The following is a 19,722-nucleotide window of genomic DNA, read 5'->3' on the forward strand; positions in this document are numbered from 1 at the left end:
GAGTTTTAGTACAGCTTGCCTGAAAAAATGAAATTGCAAGAATACAGGGAATTCAAAATCATCCATAAGTACATTGTGAGAGCAAAATGAGTGATTCCACTGCATAGATACAGCTTCATCTTCTGAATATGCTTAATTGGATACTTCAGTCTTCCAAAGACTCCTATAATTCAAATTATGCTGCAAAATATAAAAGTAGTCCCCCATAATAAGCAACAAAAACAATGCCAGAAGCCACCCCTAGAAATAAACACACAGCATGAGAAGACTTTGCTGTTCCCATGTCCTCCTCCCATACTAAACAATGCATATACAGCTTTAAGATTGTATTTTCTTTCTTCAAATCAGACGAAGGAAGAAATGAATATGAGATTTTATTATTAGTCTGTTGATTTACTATGTGGAAATAAAATCTGGTTCTAACTTCCTAATAAGCAGCAGCACAAGAATGTTTTTTCTTTTCTTGGGAAAACCCATAACTACATTTCCCAGGGGTTCCTGACCAGTGACTCTGGTTTTATATGAAGGAGCCCATTCTTTTTCTTGCTGAAATTAACAGAAAGCATACAGGGAATTTAGCACGTGCTTCTCTCCAAGCTAATTCAAACACCTTCAATGTAGAGCAACAAAGCTGCCAGGAGACTATCCTAATATAAAACCTAGTTATTTTGGTATGTTGAAAACAGTTTTAAATTGGCAACATAGTATAACCATTAGAAAAATTGCATTACATTAATTGTGGCTAATTTCCAGCAGGTTTCCAGTGTGAGCCATTAATACCCGGAGGCTCAATCATTGATGCATGTAAGATGGATTAGGACAACTCCAAAAAGCTGTTTGGCTTTTAAAAGTACACATTCCAAAGCAGAGACCTAAATATTGGCTCAGGATAGCTGAGCACCTCTGGCTCATCAGTGTATGACCAGTTTTACACTACTCCACCAAAGGTTAGCTTATACTAAGAGGATTAAGCACCCCTTGATCCCAATCAAGGTAACTATGACACAGAAGTTAAGGAGTTCAAGGGAGAAAGGAATTCCAATTCTGCCCATATTTTAGCATTTTACGTAACAGCATATAAACAGCAAAAAGCAGATTTTCAGAAATCTGAGTCAAACAAAATGTGGATCAAAGATATCATTGAACTTGCTGGTTTTTGAACAAAAGGCCCCCACAACACAATCCACAGTGTGATCTGGGCATGAAGGCAGGGAATATACTCCTTCACTGAAAACCATGGAGATTTTGGGAAGGAGGAGAGTGACCTCCTTGGGTGGAAGCTGCTCTTACCTCGAACATAAAGGTTGGCTGGGGCAGAGTAGCGGGTTCCTGCGCTGTTGGTTGCAACACATTCATATTTGCCTTGGTCTGATTCCTCACTGTTCTCTATTTGCAGAGCTCCTGTACACAAACAAGATGAAACAGACAATTCAGGTTATGGCAAATCTGGTAATCAAGTTGACAGCCTCTGAAAAGGAAGGCCATGCCCCACGCTTTTAAGGTACCTTCCTGGATAAATATTTCATGACGTTCCCTGGACTCACAAGGTACCAGCATGCAGCCAAAGGTACCCAGTCTGCTGTTAGAAACTTGTGAAATTGATTACTGTTATTTTTCTAATGTGCAGGGAACCAGTTACTGATTTATTTCTAACCACCCCAACCACTTACATTCTTTGCTTCAATAAAGGAAAAAACATACACATACACACATATTAATTACAGCTTCGTATGGGACTCCTGTCTAATAAAAGGACCTTTAATAAGTCTTTAATCAAAACAGCCAAGCACAAAGCACACTTAACTGTAGCTGTTTCTTATCTGATCCACACAAAGCCTAGCAAACACCCAACAAATTGTGACCTTCCTGCAGAAACTAGCAGAGACCCATCCCTCCCACCTCACCACTCTTCCTTCCAACAGACATCTCTTTTTGAGAAATCACTTTGCCTTTCGTCAGCTTTTTCCATGTTAGTGATCCCCATATTCTTTCAGATTTCATTATACATGATATAAAAAGATTAGAAACTCAGTCTGAGACATGAAAGATACACACCAATGGAATACACCCAATTTGCTGCACGACGATCATGTGAAGGCCACCCTCCCCCTTTGTCCCAGCACGACCTGCGTCCCCAGCTTTGGGTTGGGAATAGTTGCTTATCCCAGACTGCAGTTCCTTGGGACATGATCTGATCCCACCCCCAATGTGCCAAATGCATGAAGGGCACATCCAAATAATGGCAGTAATTGTCAGGGCACACAGAGTAGCAATTTACATGGAGAACCTGTACAGTACCTATGATGTGGAAGTGAGTGATGGTCTTAGCTGGTTTTCTCTCATCTACCCAGTCTATTCCACTGATGTCCAGCAGCACTCAGCCTGGCAACCTGGCCTTTCATTCAAATTCTTGTCCAGCACAGATGACTGTACAACTGGTCACACCTAAACTCCCTTAACAGGGCTCCATACGCAGATTAAAAGATGGAGATGCAGAGAAAGAAAGAAGCAGGAGGCATATGACAGCAACCTGGCTCTGCAGGAGTGTGTGGCCTCTGGCCAGACACTGAAGTGGCTGCTGCTCAGCCTGCCTTCCCCAGGCATTGTGGGAATAATTTTTTAAGTGCCTCCAAGTGCTCAGAATCTGCTGGTTAGTACTGCTTCTAAGAAGGGAACTCTGCTCACAAACCATATACTGAACAAAAAAATTCTAACCCCTTTGCTTATAATGATCTGAACTCATTTCTGCCTGCCACGGTTCAGAATGACCACTGAGAGCCGCACTGAGAATGGCTGGTGAAATTGCCTTCTCCCTTCTTGCTGGTTCAAGCTGCAGAGGTCAAACTCAGTTTTTCATATCATCAGAACAGAAGAAAAACTAATGTGAATCAACCACTGCCACCTACATTATTTAGAAGGATAAATTGAAACTGTAGCATAAGCCTATATGTCATGGGGAAAAATGAACTTCCCTGGGTTCTGCCATATAATAAAAATGATGTACAGAGCCCTCCCTATTGTTGCATTAGTGCTGGAAATGAGGCTTCAGCTAGACAGAGAAAACTTGTTTGCAAAAGTCTTTCCACCTACTAACAAAAGGACCTGCCAGCTTGCCTGGCCACAGGGCTCTCCGGACGCCCACAGGCTTAAGCCTACAGAGCTCTGCTGCTTAATTCAGGAAGAACAGTGAATTTCTACACACTGTCTGGGAAAAACATCTTCAAGTAGACAGCAGCATGATAGGCAGTGGAGCAGGACGAAGCTTCCCAGCATTGACAAGATACAGAGAATCAGAGAATCTAGAAATGGAACAGACCTATTAGGTTACCTCGTGCATCCCTGGGGGCCAGGGCAGGATTGCTCCCTGTTGTAAATGTACTTGTGTTCTGTCCAACCCCATTTTAAATGTGCCAAGTGATAGGCCTTTCACCACTTCCTCAAGGAATTGATGCCACCAGCTGGTTATGCTCTCTGTCAGGAAGATTTTCCTGGAACTCACCACATATTACCCCCTTTGTAATTTCTGCTCATTACTCCTTGGGCAGGCATGTGCTGCAGAGCTCATTCCAAGTGCTTCCATCAAGCTTGTCTGGGAAAAGTTGTCTGCTGCAAAATATATCCAAGCTTAACAAAAAACCCAGTTCGCTGGGCTGGAAGCAGAGCCAGCTTCAAGTGATTGTAGTTCCTGCCTAGAAAAAAGTATGATCCCTAGATAACTCTGCCATAAACACATACTTTTTATATGACCCTTTTAGCCATTTAATACATATCACTGGTATTTTTACCCTTTATACTCGTGATCACCATGCCTCTTAGATGTCAGTCAAACTATTTTTTCTCTTTAGGGACCTCAACAGCAGAAAGAAAAATACTTAAGAGGATGAAGAAAATGAGAGGAGTTTCAGAAGAAATGCTGTTACTGCCTGTCAACATGGACCAATTTCTAGAATCATACTCCAGACATGTAACATGTCAGCAACTGCCTACAAGCTGCTTAGGGACATTGAGCAATGGACTCTGGGTTTGTCTGGGTTGGCACAACTATTCAAACTATGGTGTGTCAGGAGGAAGACAAGAACCCAGAGCAGAAGGAAGTTAATGCAAACCTCTCAACTGAACCAGAAAGAAAACAGGTACTGCAATAAATCATCGTTAGACAAACATACAGACCCTGCAGCACAGCTGACAGCCAGCAGAAACTAGAAAGATCACGGTAAACTGATGGCAGTCAGTGGGGCTGTAGGGGTTTTCTTGAAGGACAGCCTACAACTAAATGATGTATCCAGGAAAGGGTAGAGTATCTCAGAACACAAAGATTTATGAATAAAGTTAAGAAGCTCAGACATTTCTAGGATCAGAAAGCTGGAGACAGAAATGTATCTGAGACTTGGAAAAAAACTGCCTATAAAATGCTCTCAGCCCTATGTCAGTGATCCCAGCAAAAGACATAATCTCTTGGAAGGTTCATGTCTAGGCTGGACAGGACACAAGGAGTACAGGAAAGTTAAGAACTGAGTCCTGAATAGCATCTTTCCCTGAAATTCATGGAAGCTACATCCAAAGACGCTCAAAAGCGCAGTGAATTCTTTGTCTTGACAAGTGCAAAGGACCTGATTTCTATTCCTAGCCCTGTCAACATCTCATAACCTTTGGCGCCTCTGCAAACCAGGGCTAGGAAGGCTGATTTACTTTTATTCAATTCTTTGGGATTTATGTTGCACAAGCTGCTGAGTGAGGTCTTGTTCACACAGGATGTTACTGCAGACTTCTCACATGGACTCTGCCAGTGCTCCCGTGCCAGGTGCCTTATTCCTGTTTGCATGGCCAAGTCCTGATGTGCCATCAGATACCAGGAATGCACGAGGACCATCTACCACCAGGACTGGATACCAGCACACAGAGGAGCAGTGAACAGCTTGTTTGGGAGCTTGTGGGGGTCTGCAGCAGCACATGCACATCAGAATGAAACCTTTCCCTGCTGAGCACTTGACCTCCATGTTCCTACGCACCTGAACTGCAGCAAGGCTCCAGAGGAAGAGGGGAACAATTCCTCACCATGCTGTTATGTCACGTCAGTCTTGCTTGTACCTCAGACCTACTCCTGATAACACATCTCAGCTTATCAGAGAGCTGACAGCTCCTGAGAAAAAGCCCTGGCTGCTCTCCAGTGCCAGGGAGAACGGTGACAAGGCAGAGTTTTCTGAGGCCGAGGGCAGGTGCCAGCCCTGCTGACTGACAAGCATTCCTTATTTTATATTCCTTGTTCCTCTTTACTCTGTGCTGGTATCTCCTTGCCAGCCCCTCCCCTCCTCTCCTAGCTCTTCTTCTGCTCTTTAACTCCAGCACAGACAGCAGCCCTGTTAGCAGCTTTCCAAGATAGTTATCTATTCAAATATACTTGTGCTCAGGCAGAATCATTAGTTGCAGTGACACTGGTTAAAAGAAGCATTTAGAATGTGCCCTGCACAGAGAAAGCATGGGGAAGGTAGATCCTGATAAGGGACGATTTTTGGCAGTGCTGTGTACTGTTGTGCCATGGAGGGCTTGTCACTCTCTTCTCCAGGTGTCAAACAAACTGTAAAAGGCTCTGAGCTGCCACACAATTTGATCTCCCTGAAATCATGCTCAATAGCCCACAGGGTGCTTGTGCTCTCTTCTCCCAGAGAGCGCCTCATGAAGCCAAACACCACAGTTCTTGGGACAACTTTTCTGTATCAATTCAGGTTGGAGCTCCATCTCCAGCAGTGGGAACAGCTCTTTTACTCTATCAGGGCATTCACAGCCTCAGTCCTCCAGGCTCACAACAGAGGGACCGACTTTTTGCCCTGGTTATAAAATTAGATATGGAATTAAACGCTCCTGTAAGTACCCAAGAGTCAGAGAAACCAGGTTGCAGACACAGCACTAATCTAAGGAAACAACTTGCAATACAGAGGTAATGAACCCAACTACCTGACCAGGGCCCTTCCTCTCAGCAAAGAGGTAAATTTTGCCCACCTGCACACTAGAGCATATGGCTATCCTAAAACCCTCCCTTTTCTTTCTCTCTGCTTCCCATCAGCTTCCTTCACATAAATACTGTCTGACTTCTCCTCCAGCAGTATTCTTAGCCCCCTCTTCAGCCCATTCCCTCTTCAACAAGTGCTCAGGTGTGGGTCCTAACCCCTTTTGCTGTAAGTTCCCTCCTAGGGAAGGAACTCTTAATAAAATCCAGAGAGCTGTGGAGCAGGGTCAGAGACAATCCCAGACCAAATAAGGACTCATAATTATGAATATGGTGGACAAAGAAACAATATGAAGCCCTGACAATGGGGGAGTTGGACTCCAGCATCCTGGTTGCTGCCTGAGATAACAAACACTTACTGTGGGAGCTGTGAAAAACCACCAAATAATGTGAGAGTCACTAAAAATGAAAATAAGCATTTCCCATATTCACTATTTTTGGTAATTTATAACAGCAGCATCTCCCAGCTGTTATAGAGGATTGTACCTAGCCTCCACCAGCCATCGGCACTGCCAAATATGCAAAACAAGGTAACTACAAATATATTTTCATTGTTAGTGTTCATTATGGTTATTATGCTTGCGAGGACGGGGATTGGCATACAAGGGGCCTGTTCTGCATGGCAGCACTGCTGAGAAATCGCTCTCTTGAGCACCAGAGGCAGCTGCTGATAGCACCTGACTGCTGACACGAGCTGGACTCGGGCAGAGAGGGAGGAGAGGAGACCCAACATTCTTGGCAGCGTGAGGCCTCTTCTTAGACAGCAGAATTTCAGGATGCTCTGATCTCTCACTAGCAGGTACAGGGAATCTCTGGGGACTCTGCCTCAGTAGCAAAACTACACCGCTGTCAAAAGCACAGTAATACCTCTGTGTGCTTCTAAAGGGACATGAGTCAATCTAAATGCAACAGTAAGAAACATGGCATTACAAACATTTCCAGGCACTACCCCACCCAGCCTCCCCCTGACACTTTGCCTGCAAGCAGATCTCATTTTAAATTGTTTTTCTTTTGCTTTCTTTTGGTGACTGGAAAAGCTCAAGAAACAGGAAAGAAATCCTATAATACACAAAGTGCAACCAAATGTACAAACACATACTCAAAAAGAGACAGTAAAATTCTTTTAGCTTCCTCTAATCTCTTTGGATAGCTTTACGCTCCAGCTCACAGGATAGCATTGAAATAATGGAGCTATATTTAAACCAGTTCACTTGGGACTGGAAAGGGTTTAGCTACAGCTATACAGAAGTTGGTGCGGGTGTTTACCTGGCTTCCCAGACAGCTTCTGACACCCAAGTGAGCTGATCTAAAGTTAATTCAGACAGACCTCTGCTACGCTGACGTCTGCAGGGAAGAAATACTCTTATGTATAGGAACCTCTGATATTTCCTGTGGTGACAGAAAAGTAACAAATAAATCTGACTGGAAAGGGATAATGCCTGAGATGATGATATTTCTTTACCTCCTCATGTGTATCTGATCTAGTGCCTGTTCAGTCCAGCACCCACTAGAAACACAACTGCATTCTGCTCTCTCTTACAGCCCAGGGCAGGAAAATGCAGCCAGGTTTCATAAAAGGTTGAGTGAGTTAAATTGCAAAGCAACGCTGGAAATGAACACCTTATATTCTACTTTGAAAATATAAATGGGGCAGAAGTTGCTTAAACATAGATTTGCTGATACTATCTCTTGGTCACCTTAAGAAGCCAGCTCTTGCCTAATCTGATAGGCATTTTCCAGCTCTGTGTCTTTCTGACCAACAAACAGGGATTTCAAGATTAAATTACTATCTGGGACAGTCCCAGGCGGGTAAAGAGTGAAGCTACAAACGGAAATTCTGAATTATGGATGAAATGGCTCCTCCCATTTCAGGGAAGTCAGAGATGTCTTGGACACACAAATATGTGGGGATAAGGTCAAATGAGTTTGTTTAGAGATAAAAATCTCCTCCTGTTTGGAGGGGTGCATGGTAGAATTTCTCTGCTTGTCCTCTGTCGAACCACATGCTGTTTCCTCCAAGCAGGTTTGCTGCCCAGAATGTCAGAAGTGTCTTGGATACCATCCCAAGAACTCCAGACACGCAACTCCTAGCGACACAGCTACAGCAGCAATGAAATCAAACCAAAACCACCCCTTCCCCCCCAACATTATTACCAAAAGAGTTCATTAAGAGTTATTAGTTCACCCTTCCTTTCAGACCAAATTAATGGATTCCAAAGCATCAAACTTACCTTAATGAGGAACAAGAGTGCAGCTGGGTATAGAACATGGCAGAACAGTCACTTCTACATGGACACAACCTCACCATCATAAAAGCACTTTCATCTAATCTGTCGTTATCTTTAGAAATGTAATGACCTCCATTTTAAATAAAAGGCATCAGGCTGACAGAAATCCTCTAGGAGAAGCCAGAGAGCAGCACGTGGCTTCTGTTTGCTCTCACAGAAATGTCATCTTTGACATTCAAACAGGACACATATATTTTAAATAATGTCGAGAACACTCTTAAAATACCTCATCAGGACTCAAATGGGGGTGGGAAGGGGGTGGGGGTGAGGGGAACTTATGTTTTATGAGATGGATGGTTCTTTTCACAGAGATGTGATCGGTTCCCAAGCAGGACGTATGGAGCATCCATGTGGTTCTGGTGCTGAGTCACTAATGTCATCAGCCAGGACGGGCGTGCAGCAAAGCGTGCAGGGAGGCCCTGGGATGGTTGCACACTCAGCGGGCTCGGCCGGGAGCTCAGAGCGCAAGGCGACTTAGCATTCCATCTGTCACTTCATTTTAGCATTTGCAGTAGAAATAGGAGATGAAGAAATAGTTTTAAGGAGTTTGTAACATCACAGCTGTCAATCTCCAGTGTTCCAAAGGGAGGAATGACAGATATATAAACCCATTCATACAAAAATAAGGTTTGCAGTCTTTTTTCCTGACCCAGATTTGCTACAGAGGCAACTTAATGCAAATACATATCAAACAGCAATTCACATTTACTCTAAAATCACTTAACAGGGAGCTGAAAACATTAACCCCCAGCAACAGAACCAGTTCCAAGAGTCAGATTATTAACTTCCAGCAGTGATTCAGGGACAAGGGGGAGGAAAAGGGAGAAGGGGAAAACTGAACAAACGAGGTTGTGTTGATTTATAGGTAGTAGTCATTCTGTCGAGAAATCCAGAGGTCAATCAAGAGGGGTAACCAAAATCACAAGAGAATTCAGAAGGGCCGTAGCACATAATGCTGATTAACATGCTAAAGTTAATCTAAAGAGACAGCTTTGAGTGTTTAGGCTAGAAAAAACAACACTCCAATTGGAAAGTCGTTACTGGTGCATACAAGCTGTGAAAACTAGCTGGGGACTTGTGCACCAGACTGGGCTGGGCTGTCAAACCAGGGGTGGGTTTAATTAATGAAGGCTTAAACAGCCAGATGTGTTTCTGATTTACCTATTTAAAACAAATCTTAATGCTGTAAAACAACATTGGCATGTCCAGCTCAGAAAGGGGAGTCTGGGGCAGCGGTTCACCACTCTGTCGTCACATTAGAGGGTGAGTACACTTGAAAGAGAAACATGAGGAACACAAAGGTGCTCCTTATCCCAGAGTCACATTTGCTCAACCTTTTAAGTACTTTTCCCACTCCAATTACAGTTTCATGACCATCAGCAGCGATGAATTTGACCATTCTCTTGTGAAAATGTTACCTCCATACACTTACACCAAAGCAATCCATCTAAAATCCCTGAGACACAAGACCTCAGAGGTCACAACTGTGTGGCAAGTTCAGAGACTTTCAGGAGCTGCAAGAGACACCTCTCCTGTGGTGGAGGCCTAGGATCATTTTCCAAACTTTTGCAAACTTTCCATGGAATAACCCCCTTTCAACAGTGCAAAATTGCAATGGATGAGTGTACAAGAAATCACTCTAAAACCCAACTGAAATAAACAGACTAGTGGGAGAGTGCAGATGAGCGAGAGCACTGGCAGAGTTAGGGCTGAGAGTAAAAGCTGGAGATGAGAAACACCGGAGGAGAAGGGACAAGGCAGACAGGAGATGGAGTGACGTGACAACTGGAGGCACATTTCAGCATTCTTACCTCTGATCGGTGTACCACCTGGTGAGGTAATTTGAATGCAAATAAGATTAGAGAGAAGCATTAGTACAAAGAGGAAAGGAAGAAAATTATAACTAAAAAGCAGAAAGTTTTTTTAAAGCTAGAATTTGTATTAGCGCGACAGGAAAAAACAAAAAGAAACTGATGTGCAATAAAAGTCAGAGTGACACTCTCAGGAGGTTAGTAAAGCTCATTGCTTTCAGGAGTGCAGCATCCAGCCCTGCATCTTGCCATTAAAGCCCCCACCCTCATGAATAGGGGCTGAACTAAGCTGCCGAGGTGGCACTGCTGGCTGGCCTCACCACTTGCATTCACCCACACCAGTGTTCAAGCAGTTGAGATGGAGGACACTTTGGGGAGATGGTGCAGTGCCCCTTCATTCCTCATACAGAACAAGGAGGGTGTGTCCTGGGGCTGTGTGACTGTGAGTGCTGGGCAGGAGGGGTGGAAAGCGCATGGTTGCGGGCACTCGGTGCAATTCTGCTTTGAGGTTAGAATGACCAGTGGGACAAAATCTGCTCGCTTAAATACATTAAACTAAGGGGAGAGTGTAATAAATCAGTTTTGAGTCATTCTCCACATTCACATAACCCTTGCATCAGGTTCCCTCTGGCAAAGAAATTGGTGTCACACAGAATTAATGTTACATACAGTAATATTTCGAAACGAAGTTGTTTCTGGTAATGTAACAATGGCACGCTAGCCAGACCTCTGTTCTTCCTGCCTAATTTGGATGTTAGCAGAAGAAAGGAATCCCTACCCTCTTTATAAGGCACTGGAGATAATTTTACATGCTATAATGAAGAGTATCTTATAAGGAGGGCTTCTCTGGGAGTGAAGTTAAATTATCCTGTTGCAATAATCTATAAAGGTTTGTTTTATGAGGTCAAGGTATTTAGCAAGTGGAGGATCCACTGGTCAGTGTCTTGAGTTCAGTGTACAATCAATACTGAAGCATGATGGAGAAGCTCCAGCTGGGCAAATTGGCAGGGAACCCTTCTAATCCTCACTTTTGTCCCCTTGGTCTTAATTTGCACATATGAAGGCTGTTAGTATAAGGGAGAGATTCATGCAAATTGAATCTGTAGGCAGTTCATGGTATGTGTTGGTCTTATGCAGATTTGTAGGATCTGAATACCAAGCACTTACCAAAGAAAACTGAGGAGTTTAAACAGACAGAAAAATAGGGTTAAACAGGACACAGTGTGTCAAATCATGTTCAGTGTATTGACTAATAAATACCAGTATGCATACAAGAGTGTCGTGTATCTCAGATTTACAGCTCATTCCATTATCCACAACAATGATCACCCAATGGGAAAGAAAGACAGAAAAGAATTTCTGTAAATACAAAGAAGGCATATTTTAAGCACATTTAACTTGCCTCTTAAAAAGTAATTACAATATTTATACTTTTTCTTTCTTAACTACCCTTCCTTTAGGCAGAGTCCCTTTTTTGAAGTAGGAGCAGCAATTCAAACTACTCATTTTAGCATTTTCCTCTGCCAAGTTGACATTACCCCATTTTAACTTTATGTCTCGTTATATTTTCTGACGTTTTCTACCCAGAGATGACTGAAGCATCAGGAAAAATCTTACACTGACTGAAGTTGTGGGTAATCTCTCTCTTGCAATAATAAATCTGCTGCTTACTTTATCTATCTTAGTAACTACTGCTATCCTTAACAGAACAGTTATACCCAGAGATACTTGCATGGAATAGCACAGCCATGAAAAACAGGGTTATTTCTCTTTGCCTGTTTGGAAAGTTTGCCAAGTGATATTTTTGCTCTTTTTGTTCCAGGGTGTTGGCCCTCTGGTGTATCGTGTGTTCCCCACCCCATCCCTTCCACAATTTTCAGAGTTAAGAAAAGCATCACCACTGTGTGTCACTTCCCATGGGAAAAGTGCAATGACTTTGAGCACAAGCCCATGGGGCAGAAAACATGACTTCCTTATCTCTCATCTGGCTGAAACATGGTTTGTTGCTCTGTCCTAGAACTGAAAAGATTTGCAGGAAATCTTTAAATCTACTCCCTGTAGAGACTCAACCCTTTCTCTATTATGCAATTGTCTACACAGAGCCCTAGAAGCAACTGCGTACTTGAAGCAGATTCCCTAAAATGCTAAATGTGGCCAGCTTATTTTTTGCATGACTTGAATCCCAATCCTCATGGCTTCTGAACACCATCCAACCATTGTGGGAGCAACACAGAGGCTTGCTGTATTTACTGAAGTGTTTGTTTCACGTCTCCCTCACCTTTGCAAAGTTAGACATTCACTTTTCACTCAGAGGACACCATTACACAGAATGTGCACAAGGCTTTTCAGTTGGACCCCAAATTTCCTCATCCAGAAGGAACAAACAGAAGTTTCCCTTTATCCTTCACATCATATGATGATTCATCTCTGGCTGTTGTCCTTTTAGGGTGTCCCTCAAAGGGACCAAATCACAGCACAGAGGCCACAGAGTGCTACCATAAGAGAGTCCATCAAGTGATGGAGGCATCATCACTCAAATGGTTACTGAGGCCACTTGTGCCCTGTGATCACCAGGCCACTTTATGCAAAGGGTGCCCCAAGATCAAACTTCAAACCCAATTTCTTGTGTTTGAAAGGTTTGAAACACTCATAAGGAAGGAGAGTTTATTTCCCCTTCATGCTAACAGACACTGAGTATTCACCTCAGCCAGGAATGAGTGCTGACCCTGACAGTCTCTGTGTAGTGAAAACGCCCAGTCAAACACCCAAAGCAAGGAAAAAGATAGGATGATACACTGGAAAACCCCCTGGGGTTATTTGTGTCAGTATTTCCCAGTGTGGAGAGCTCTGTTGGAGTAGGGACTTCACTCTGACAAGCTCACCACAGGCTTACCAACACACCACTTCCTTGTAGGAACCTAAACCACCAAAAAAATCACTCCAAAGCAAGATCAGCAGAGAAACCAAGGCTCATGTTGGCTGCAACTGCGCACTAGGCATCTACTAGTGCAACACAGCATCCCAGAGGACTCTGACAGTGCATTTGGCTACTTCCTAGCATAGGTTAAGGGGAAACTCTTTTCAAAAGTGAAAGTACTACAGGAAAGACTATTTGCCATGCCACAGGGAGTCTGAATGTATCCCACGGCTGCTGTGTGCACCTCCCACAGTGAAAGCCAGGTGTGCAGTACAGGTTCTTCCAGGAGACAAAACTTCAGCTGTCAACTGGCTGTTGTTAGCCACCACATTGCTTCAATCTTTTTCCAGTCAGTTCTTTCTGAGAGAGCATCCATCCTTTTGTGGGTTCCCTGATCCTTTTGGATAATACTACCCAATCTCCATTCTTTCAGGCTGTCTTTACATCTTGCCCCAAGTCAATGCCTATCTGATGTCTGGACTCAAAGCTGTTCCTTGCCAGGAGCTGAACATCTTCTGTTGGATACTGACTGCTGTACTACCAGTGAAGTAAGATATGGACATCATCACCACTTCACTGGGACAAAGAGGCACCATCTCTTTTTGCATGTTTGCTTTGTGCATGTTGGGCATTCATTTTGTTGCCAAATAAGCTGTGCTTCTACTGATATGATCAAGCCTAAATGAAAATACTTGCTGGTAACTCTGAGAGCAGAAATGCAGCGAGGTGATATGGTGAGCCAGGCTCCCACTGCTTCTTTGTTAGAGGCACTTTCACTTTTCCACAGAGTGACTGAAGTCACCTGTAGAGTCCTCTCTAGTACTTGCAGTTAATTGCCTGAAAGCTGCACTGGGATCTAGGGCATGGTTCCATAACTCAGTTAATTGATGGTGATTAAAAGAGAATGATACTTTTTCTAACACCAAGTTCTTTATTAGATGAAAGAAAATGCTTTCTGAATTTCTGGAGTTTCTTTATACAACAAAGATATCTGTATGTTAACAGTCAGAATAGCTATTTATTTTAATTTGACATGGCATTCCTAAGTTCTCTGAAGAGCAAGGTGGAAGAGCAATTCCTCAGCTGTGAAACTCACTGGAGACATTTAAGAGCTTTGAGAGCATGAATTCCAACTCAGTTGCTTTGTGTAGAAGAACTGTGAAGCATCAGCACAATCTGATCTATACTGAGAGACACATCATTAACTGATTTTAAAACATGGTTAGAGGTGCAGCACTGACTCAGGCTGCCAGAACTCATGTGTGTATCACCTGCAATACTACAGTGTCTGGACAGTTTTATAATCAGTTCAGCCAAACAAGTTTTAATGTGTTACCGTTCAGGGGAGGTTTCCCAGCCCAGAGCTGGCCTTAGATCCTGTGTCACTGACTGAGAGGCAATGAGTGAAGCTACACACCCTAGGGGGAGAATAGGGAGTTGTCCTGAGTCACTGCATTTGCAGAAAAGCAGCCTCTCCACAAGAGGTGGGAAGTATTAGCAAGATGAACAAGGGAGAATTTTGCTACAACCAGCGTGAGTCAGAGACCTTGCTTTTGCCTTGATCTGTCGTAATAGAGATTAAACCCTGTATTTATTTGTGCTCTCATTTCTATAGCTATTAGTCTAACATTTACTGGCAAAACTACCCAAGAACTGGACCTAAAATAAAATTAAGCTTTACTTGGGAAGAAAAACTTAAGTATTGGTGGGAAAGAGTTAAAAAACCTTCCAAATATAAAAAGTTATGCTGTCAGAAAGTGTAGTAAAAAATGCATATAGATGTAATTAATAAATGAGGGAGAGTAGGATACAAGGCAGATTTATCAACTGTCCATTTACTCCTGACAAAGACACCAGTTTGCTGGGGTTAAAAGAGCCTAAGATGATGGCTTGGATGTTTTAAACCACAAACTCTAGTACCTTGACAAAAGATGAACAGAACTCTAGAAACTGATGTTCACAGCCCCCTTGGGCACATGATCTGACTGCATGCAAGTTCAAAGACCTGCTTGAAGCCCCCAGAGCACTGCCAACCCACATAACTGTGAATGTCAGAAGAGAGCACCTTTCCCAAACATGCTGCTTCTTCACCTCTATTTATTCCATACTAGGAGCCTGAAGAAACAACATTATCCTCAACCCCCTCTCTAAGTCAGACTCAAAAGCTGCTTTGACCTTCATGACCTATATTTTATACATCTGAATACTAATAAATTACATACTCATTGAAGGTCGGACACTATACACACAGTATTGGGCTCACAATGTGCTGTAGCTATTTTAACTATATTACATCTGTCTAGCTTTTATTGGGTTTTAATTAAATGAAATTAAATGAGCGTATATTTAGATTGAGATAGTATAAACTGACATTCATGCAGATATGCCAGGCTGACTATAAGATATTATCTTAATGGAGCAGAGTCTTTGCAAACTATTAAACTCTCCCATATAATGAGGTATCTATTTAAATACTCTTTTCTTTGGAAAACAACTCTGCTCAACTATGGTGTAGTGTTGGAGAGCTCAATTAGCACCTTGCAAAATGAATGGGAAACTGCCCAAGCCATCACATGCCCACACAGGGTGCTGCAGTCACCTAAGTGGGACTCAGGTACTTCAAAACACAGGCCCTACTTTATGCCCACTACAAATACAAGAAAAAGCCACAAATGCAAGCAGGGGATGAATCTCTGGCCCATGAGAAGCTGCAAACTTCATGCTCCCTACTCATGCCAGGGTGGAGCAGAGCCTTGGTGAATCTTGGCATCGTATCACCAGATCCCTGAAAACAAAACTTCAAACTCATATTTGGAAGTCTCTTGCACTGAACTGTAGAAACCTCCCATACTATCATTAGAGAGGTAATCAATTTCTTTTGTGAGTCTGAGGATGTGTGCTGCTCATTGATTTCTAAAAGGTTCCCTTGACACCTCCCTTGGTAATTACTGTGTCTTCAGCAAGCAGCCAGCTCTAGGAGTTTGAATCCCAGGTGAAATATTCAATTGAGATGTTGCTCAAGAACAGCAAATCGGAATCAAAACTTGGACGCTGTGACAGCCTTTACTAGTTTGTTTTTAAACTTTCTATATCACCAAACTCGTGAAGCAGCTGGTAGAGAGGCAGCCAAGTGCCTGTGAAAAGGAGGCTGAAGAACGCACAGCAAGTGCATCAGAGGCTGCCTTGCTGCTCATTTATGGTAATTTCTGATGCTGATTTAGTCAGCTATGAAGTAAAAGACATCCATGTGCACTTTCCTATTGCTGCTTCCTAAACCTTCTCAGAATAATTAACAAGCGTGATATTTTCTTCCAGCACAAACAGATCAAGATTAAACCATGTTGTGGGGGAGATAAGCTAAAGGTCACTGGGAAATTTCATAAGCTATAACTGCATTAGTATAATTAGCGTTCACTGGTACATCAAGGTGGGATCAGGAGTGTCAGGCTGGGTTCTATTTTTGCTGAGAGTGATGTCTCACTTACCCACTCCTCCAAGCATAAACCTACTTCTTAACATCCAAGCATCATCAGATGCATGGAGAAGGCTCCTGCTATGGGGAATGTGTCAAGACGCTCACCTTGGTAAGAAGAAGATGGTGATGCTTCAGTGGCAGCACTTGCAACAAATGGCTTTTGGGTTCCCAGAGCATTTGTAGCCAGGCAAGGTAGTCTGCCTCTTATTTAAGTGTGAGACCTCTCTAGACCAAAGCTGTCCCAGCTCTGGTCCCTTCTGTAATTTGTGTAGGGTACTGGGGGCCTTTTCCCCCCAGAATAAAGCTGCTGTGTAGCGGTGCTGTGCGTTGTTAAACAGCCACTCTAATTCACGCTGGGGAGCTCCACTTCATCAGTGAATAAAGCAACGTTTTATTTTCTTTAATTCTCTAATGGGCCTTACAGTCCTGAGAGACTGAATAGTGCAGCAGAAAAACAAGAATTCCTTGCTAAAATTAGTGTATTCTTAACCACCCCCAAGAAATAACTGTCTGTTATTTCGAAAGCTAGTATTTGGCTTGTCAAACTAAAGAATCAAAAAGAAATGGTGCATTTCAAAACTGTGTCCACCTTCCTCTGAAATCCACAGAATTGCTGCTTTTTGGATTTTTCTTTGTTCTTCTAGCGTCACATAGTAAGGATAACAATGAGCTCAACAGAAAGTAGTGCTTATATAGACTGGGGAGTCTGTATAAGGAGTAAAGTTGCATATGACCACTGATTGTAAAATCTCAACCAGTATCTCATTATCCTGATTTCCACCGTGCTCCTGTTAAAAAATACCTGAGACCCACTGAGTTGGTAGTGAAATGTCTGAGCCTACCAAGGATTTCAGGCAATGTCAAGATGGTCTACTGAAGAAGATATCCAGGTGATGCTCCATGTCCACTCTAATGTCTCCTTTTAACAAGCCACGATATCCTGCCAGAGAGGATCAGCTCCAAAAACTGTTTTTACATTGTAAATGAAACAAGCTCACAGCAAATTGACATTTGGGTTTAGAATAGCATTTCATCATTTCAGGAAAAAAATAATAGCAGCATGTAAAGAGAAAAGGGAGGAAGAGTGATGAAGCTAGGAAGGCTTACTTGCTTTGCTACCTTACCCGAGCGGAGTTGCTTGATTCTCCCATTGCTGGTTGCAGTGTCAACGGGCAGGAAGTCCTTGAACCAGGAGATTTCAGGATCAGGGTTACCACTGGCAGCACAGAGCATTGTGGCTGTGCGGGCCTTCTCCACCACCTTCAGCTGTGGGCCCATATCAATGGTCGGGAATCCAGCTGGGAGGTGGTCTTCTGCAAGAGGAAAAAACACACAAGGTTAAAGAGAAACGCTCCAGTGTAGCAGTGGGATACAGTTGCAGTGACAGCAGTGCCACCATACAGCATCTGTGCCTCTGCTAGAAAACAGCAGCCTGACTTCCCTACTGAGAAGGTTATCAAGCCCTTAAAGCACATTAGGCTCTGTAATGAGCATTCATTACACCAACAGAAGCTTCCACTAAATTTAACTCCATTTAAATCAATTGCCTTGGGAAACGTCCATAATTTTCATTGATACGTAAGCTCCATCCATTGTTGTTAATAATTCAGTAAAAGCAGGTATTTGACTTTTTGTGGGAGGACTGAGTTGAAGATAACAGACAAACACAAAGCCAAATAGTTTGAGGCATCTTGAAAAAAAACAACTGAACAATAAAACCCCTTAGAAAGGTCCAGAGAGGCCCATTTTATGGTTTTTTTTTGACTAGGAACATTCTGTCACATTGGTAGGATAGACTGTAAATTTTTTCCTCATGCCTCCAAATCTGATTCTGAAGGCTTTTAGAAACTAATGAATGTAAAACTAATGAGCCACACTCTGCTCATGAGCTGCCTGGCCAGTCTGTGCCGTGGCAAGCTCCTGGTGCACTTTCTGGGCTGTAGAGAGCAACAGAGGTATGCGAGAAATGGCCAGTGCACGCTCTGGCATGGATTACTACAATACTCTGAAACAAAGCACCCCCTTAACTGCTAAAACCATTCATACAGCAGGTAGGAAAATAGTTAATTGGGTTTGCTGCTGCAGAGCACGCTCAGGTAGGCTGGGTGGAATACATTAGGCAGCCTTCACTGATAAGCCAAGGCATGCTCCAACATCGTCATTCAATAGCAGCTGCAGAACTGAGCTCATTTATTCATTCTGTGGCAAGATGTACTGTACTCTGCTAAGCCTGAACTGCAATCAAAAGAACATACTTTTGCAGAAAAAAAGAACTTGAAGAACATTAAGAAGCTTTTAAAGCACCAGAAACTCAATTATTTTCAGTATGTTTCTTTTTTCCCTGTTTTAAGGAACCTTAAACAAACTTCTTCTTTGGCAAATCTGATACTGCAAGGCTCCCAGCTCACTGCAGTGTTTAAACAAATGAGACCATAGCATCTTCTCAAGTCCCAGAGGAGTCTGAACTTGCTGCAATCTGATTTTTCCTGCTATCGCTGCACATCTGGAACTGTACCCCCCACTCCTCACTCCTTCCTGATCCTAGCAATAGATCAACTCAGATGCTTCCTTTTACCTCTCTCTACTGCCACACCTGCAGCACAAACACGGCCTGTGGTTACTAATCTTACATATTTCTACCTAAGATCTCAAGAGAATTCCCAAGACCCTTGACTTGTTTGCAAATCAAAACTGTAGCAGCACAAGGCAACAACTGCTGGAAACAAAAAAATGCCAGGGAATATTGTTTAGATGAGAGTGACTATGAAGCATCCAAGGTTTTGTAGAAGAAAAAAGGTTCCTGATATTTACTGAAAGCACAAACGGTATTTTGTCTCCCAGATCGACCTCCTGGGAAACCACTCTCATCATGAGCAAACACAAATGGAATTATTTTTTTTTTAAATGAAAGGTACCATGAAAACTAGTTCTTTTTAAATTTGCTCTCCATTGATTTTCAAAGACAAAAGATACATAGAGCTCAACTGGAATGACAACCAGCACCAGCATTCAATAGCAAGCAACACAAGCACTCAATGCTGAGCAACCACAATGCATACTCCTACATGGCTGAAAAGAAACAAAAGGAAGGTACACATAAAAATACAACATGGTATAGACTGAAAAGCAAACGAAGATGCACAGAAAAAGCAGTAAACAATGACAATCCCTTGGATTAAGGCCAAGTTTGCCTACAGTGCAGCACCTTGCTATTTAGGGTATTGAAA

The 19,722-nt window shown here is 42.8% G+C and overlaps 1 protein-coding gene across 10 annotated transcripts in view; it reads right to left on the reverse strand.

Moving 5' to 3' along the window:
- PTPRF (protein tyrosine phosphatase receptor type F) overlaps positions 1–19,722 on the reverse strand; it is a 377,255-nt gene that overhangs the window by 89,574 nt on the left and 267,959 nt on the right. For 6 of the 10 annotated variants that reach the window (XM_085067811.1, XM_085067817.1, XM_085067813.1 and 3 more), the window contains exons 6-8: positions 17,620–17,808; positions 10,104–10,121; positions 1,291–1,401 (exon numbers count right to left, since the gene is read on the reverse strand). In XM_085067811.1, coding sequence (XP_084923937.1) covers positions 1,291–1,401; positions 10,104–10,121; positions 17,620–17,808 — 318 coding nt within the window. The remainder of the gene's footprint in view (positions 1–1,290; positions 1,402–10,103; positions 10,122–17,619; positions 17,809–19,722) is intronic. The other 4 variants (XM_085067815.1, XM_085067816.1, XM_085067812.1 and 1 more) reach the window with 1 other exon arrangement.

Source organism: Lichenostomus cassidix, chromosome 8, assembly GCF_008360975.1.
Source record: "Lichenostomus cassidix isolate B80296 chromosome 8, HeHo_3.0, whole genome shotgun sequence".
Taxonomy (NCBI): Eukaryota; Metazoa; Chordata; class Aves; order Passeriformes; family Meliphagidae; genus Lichenostomus; species Lichenostomus cassidix.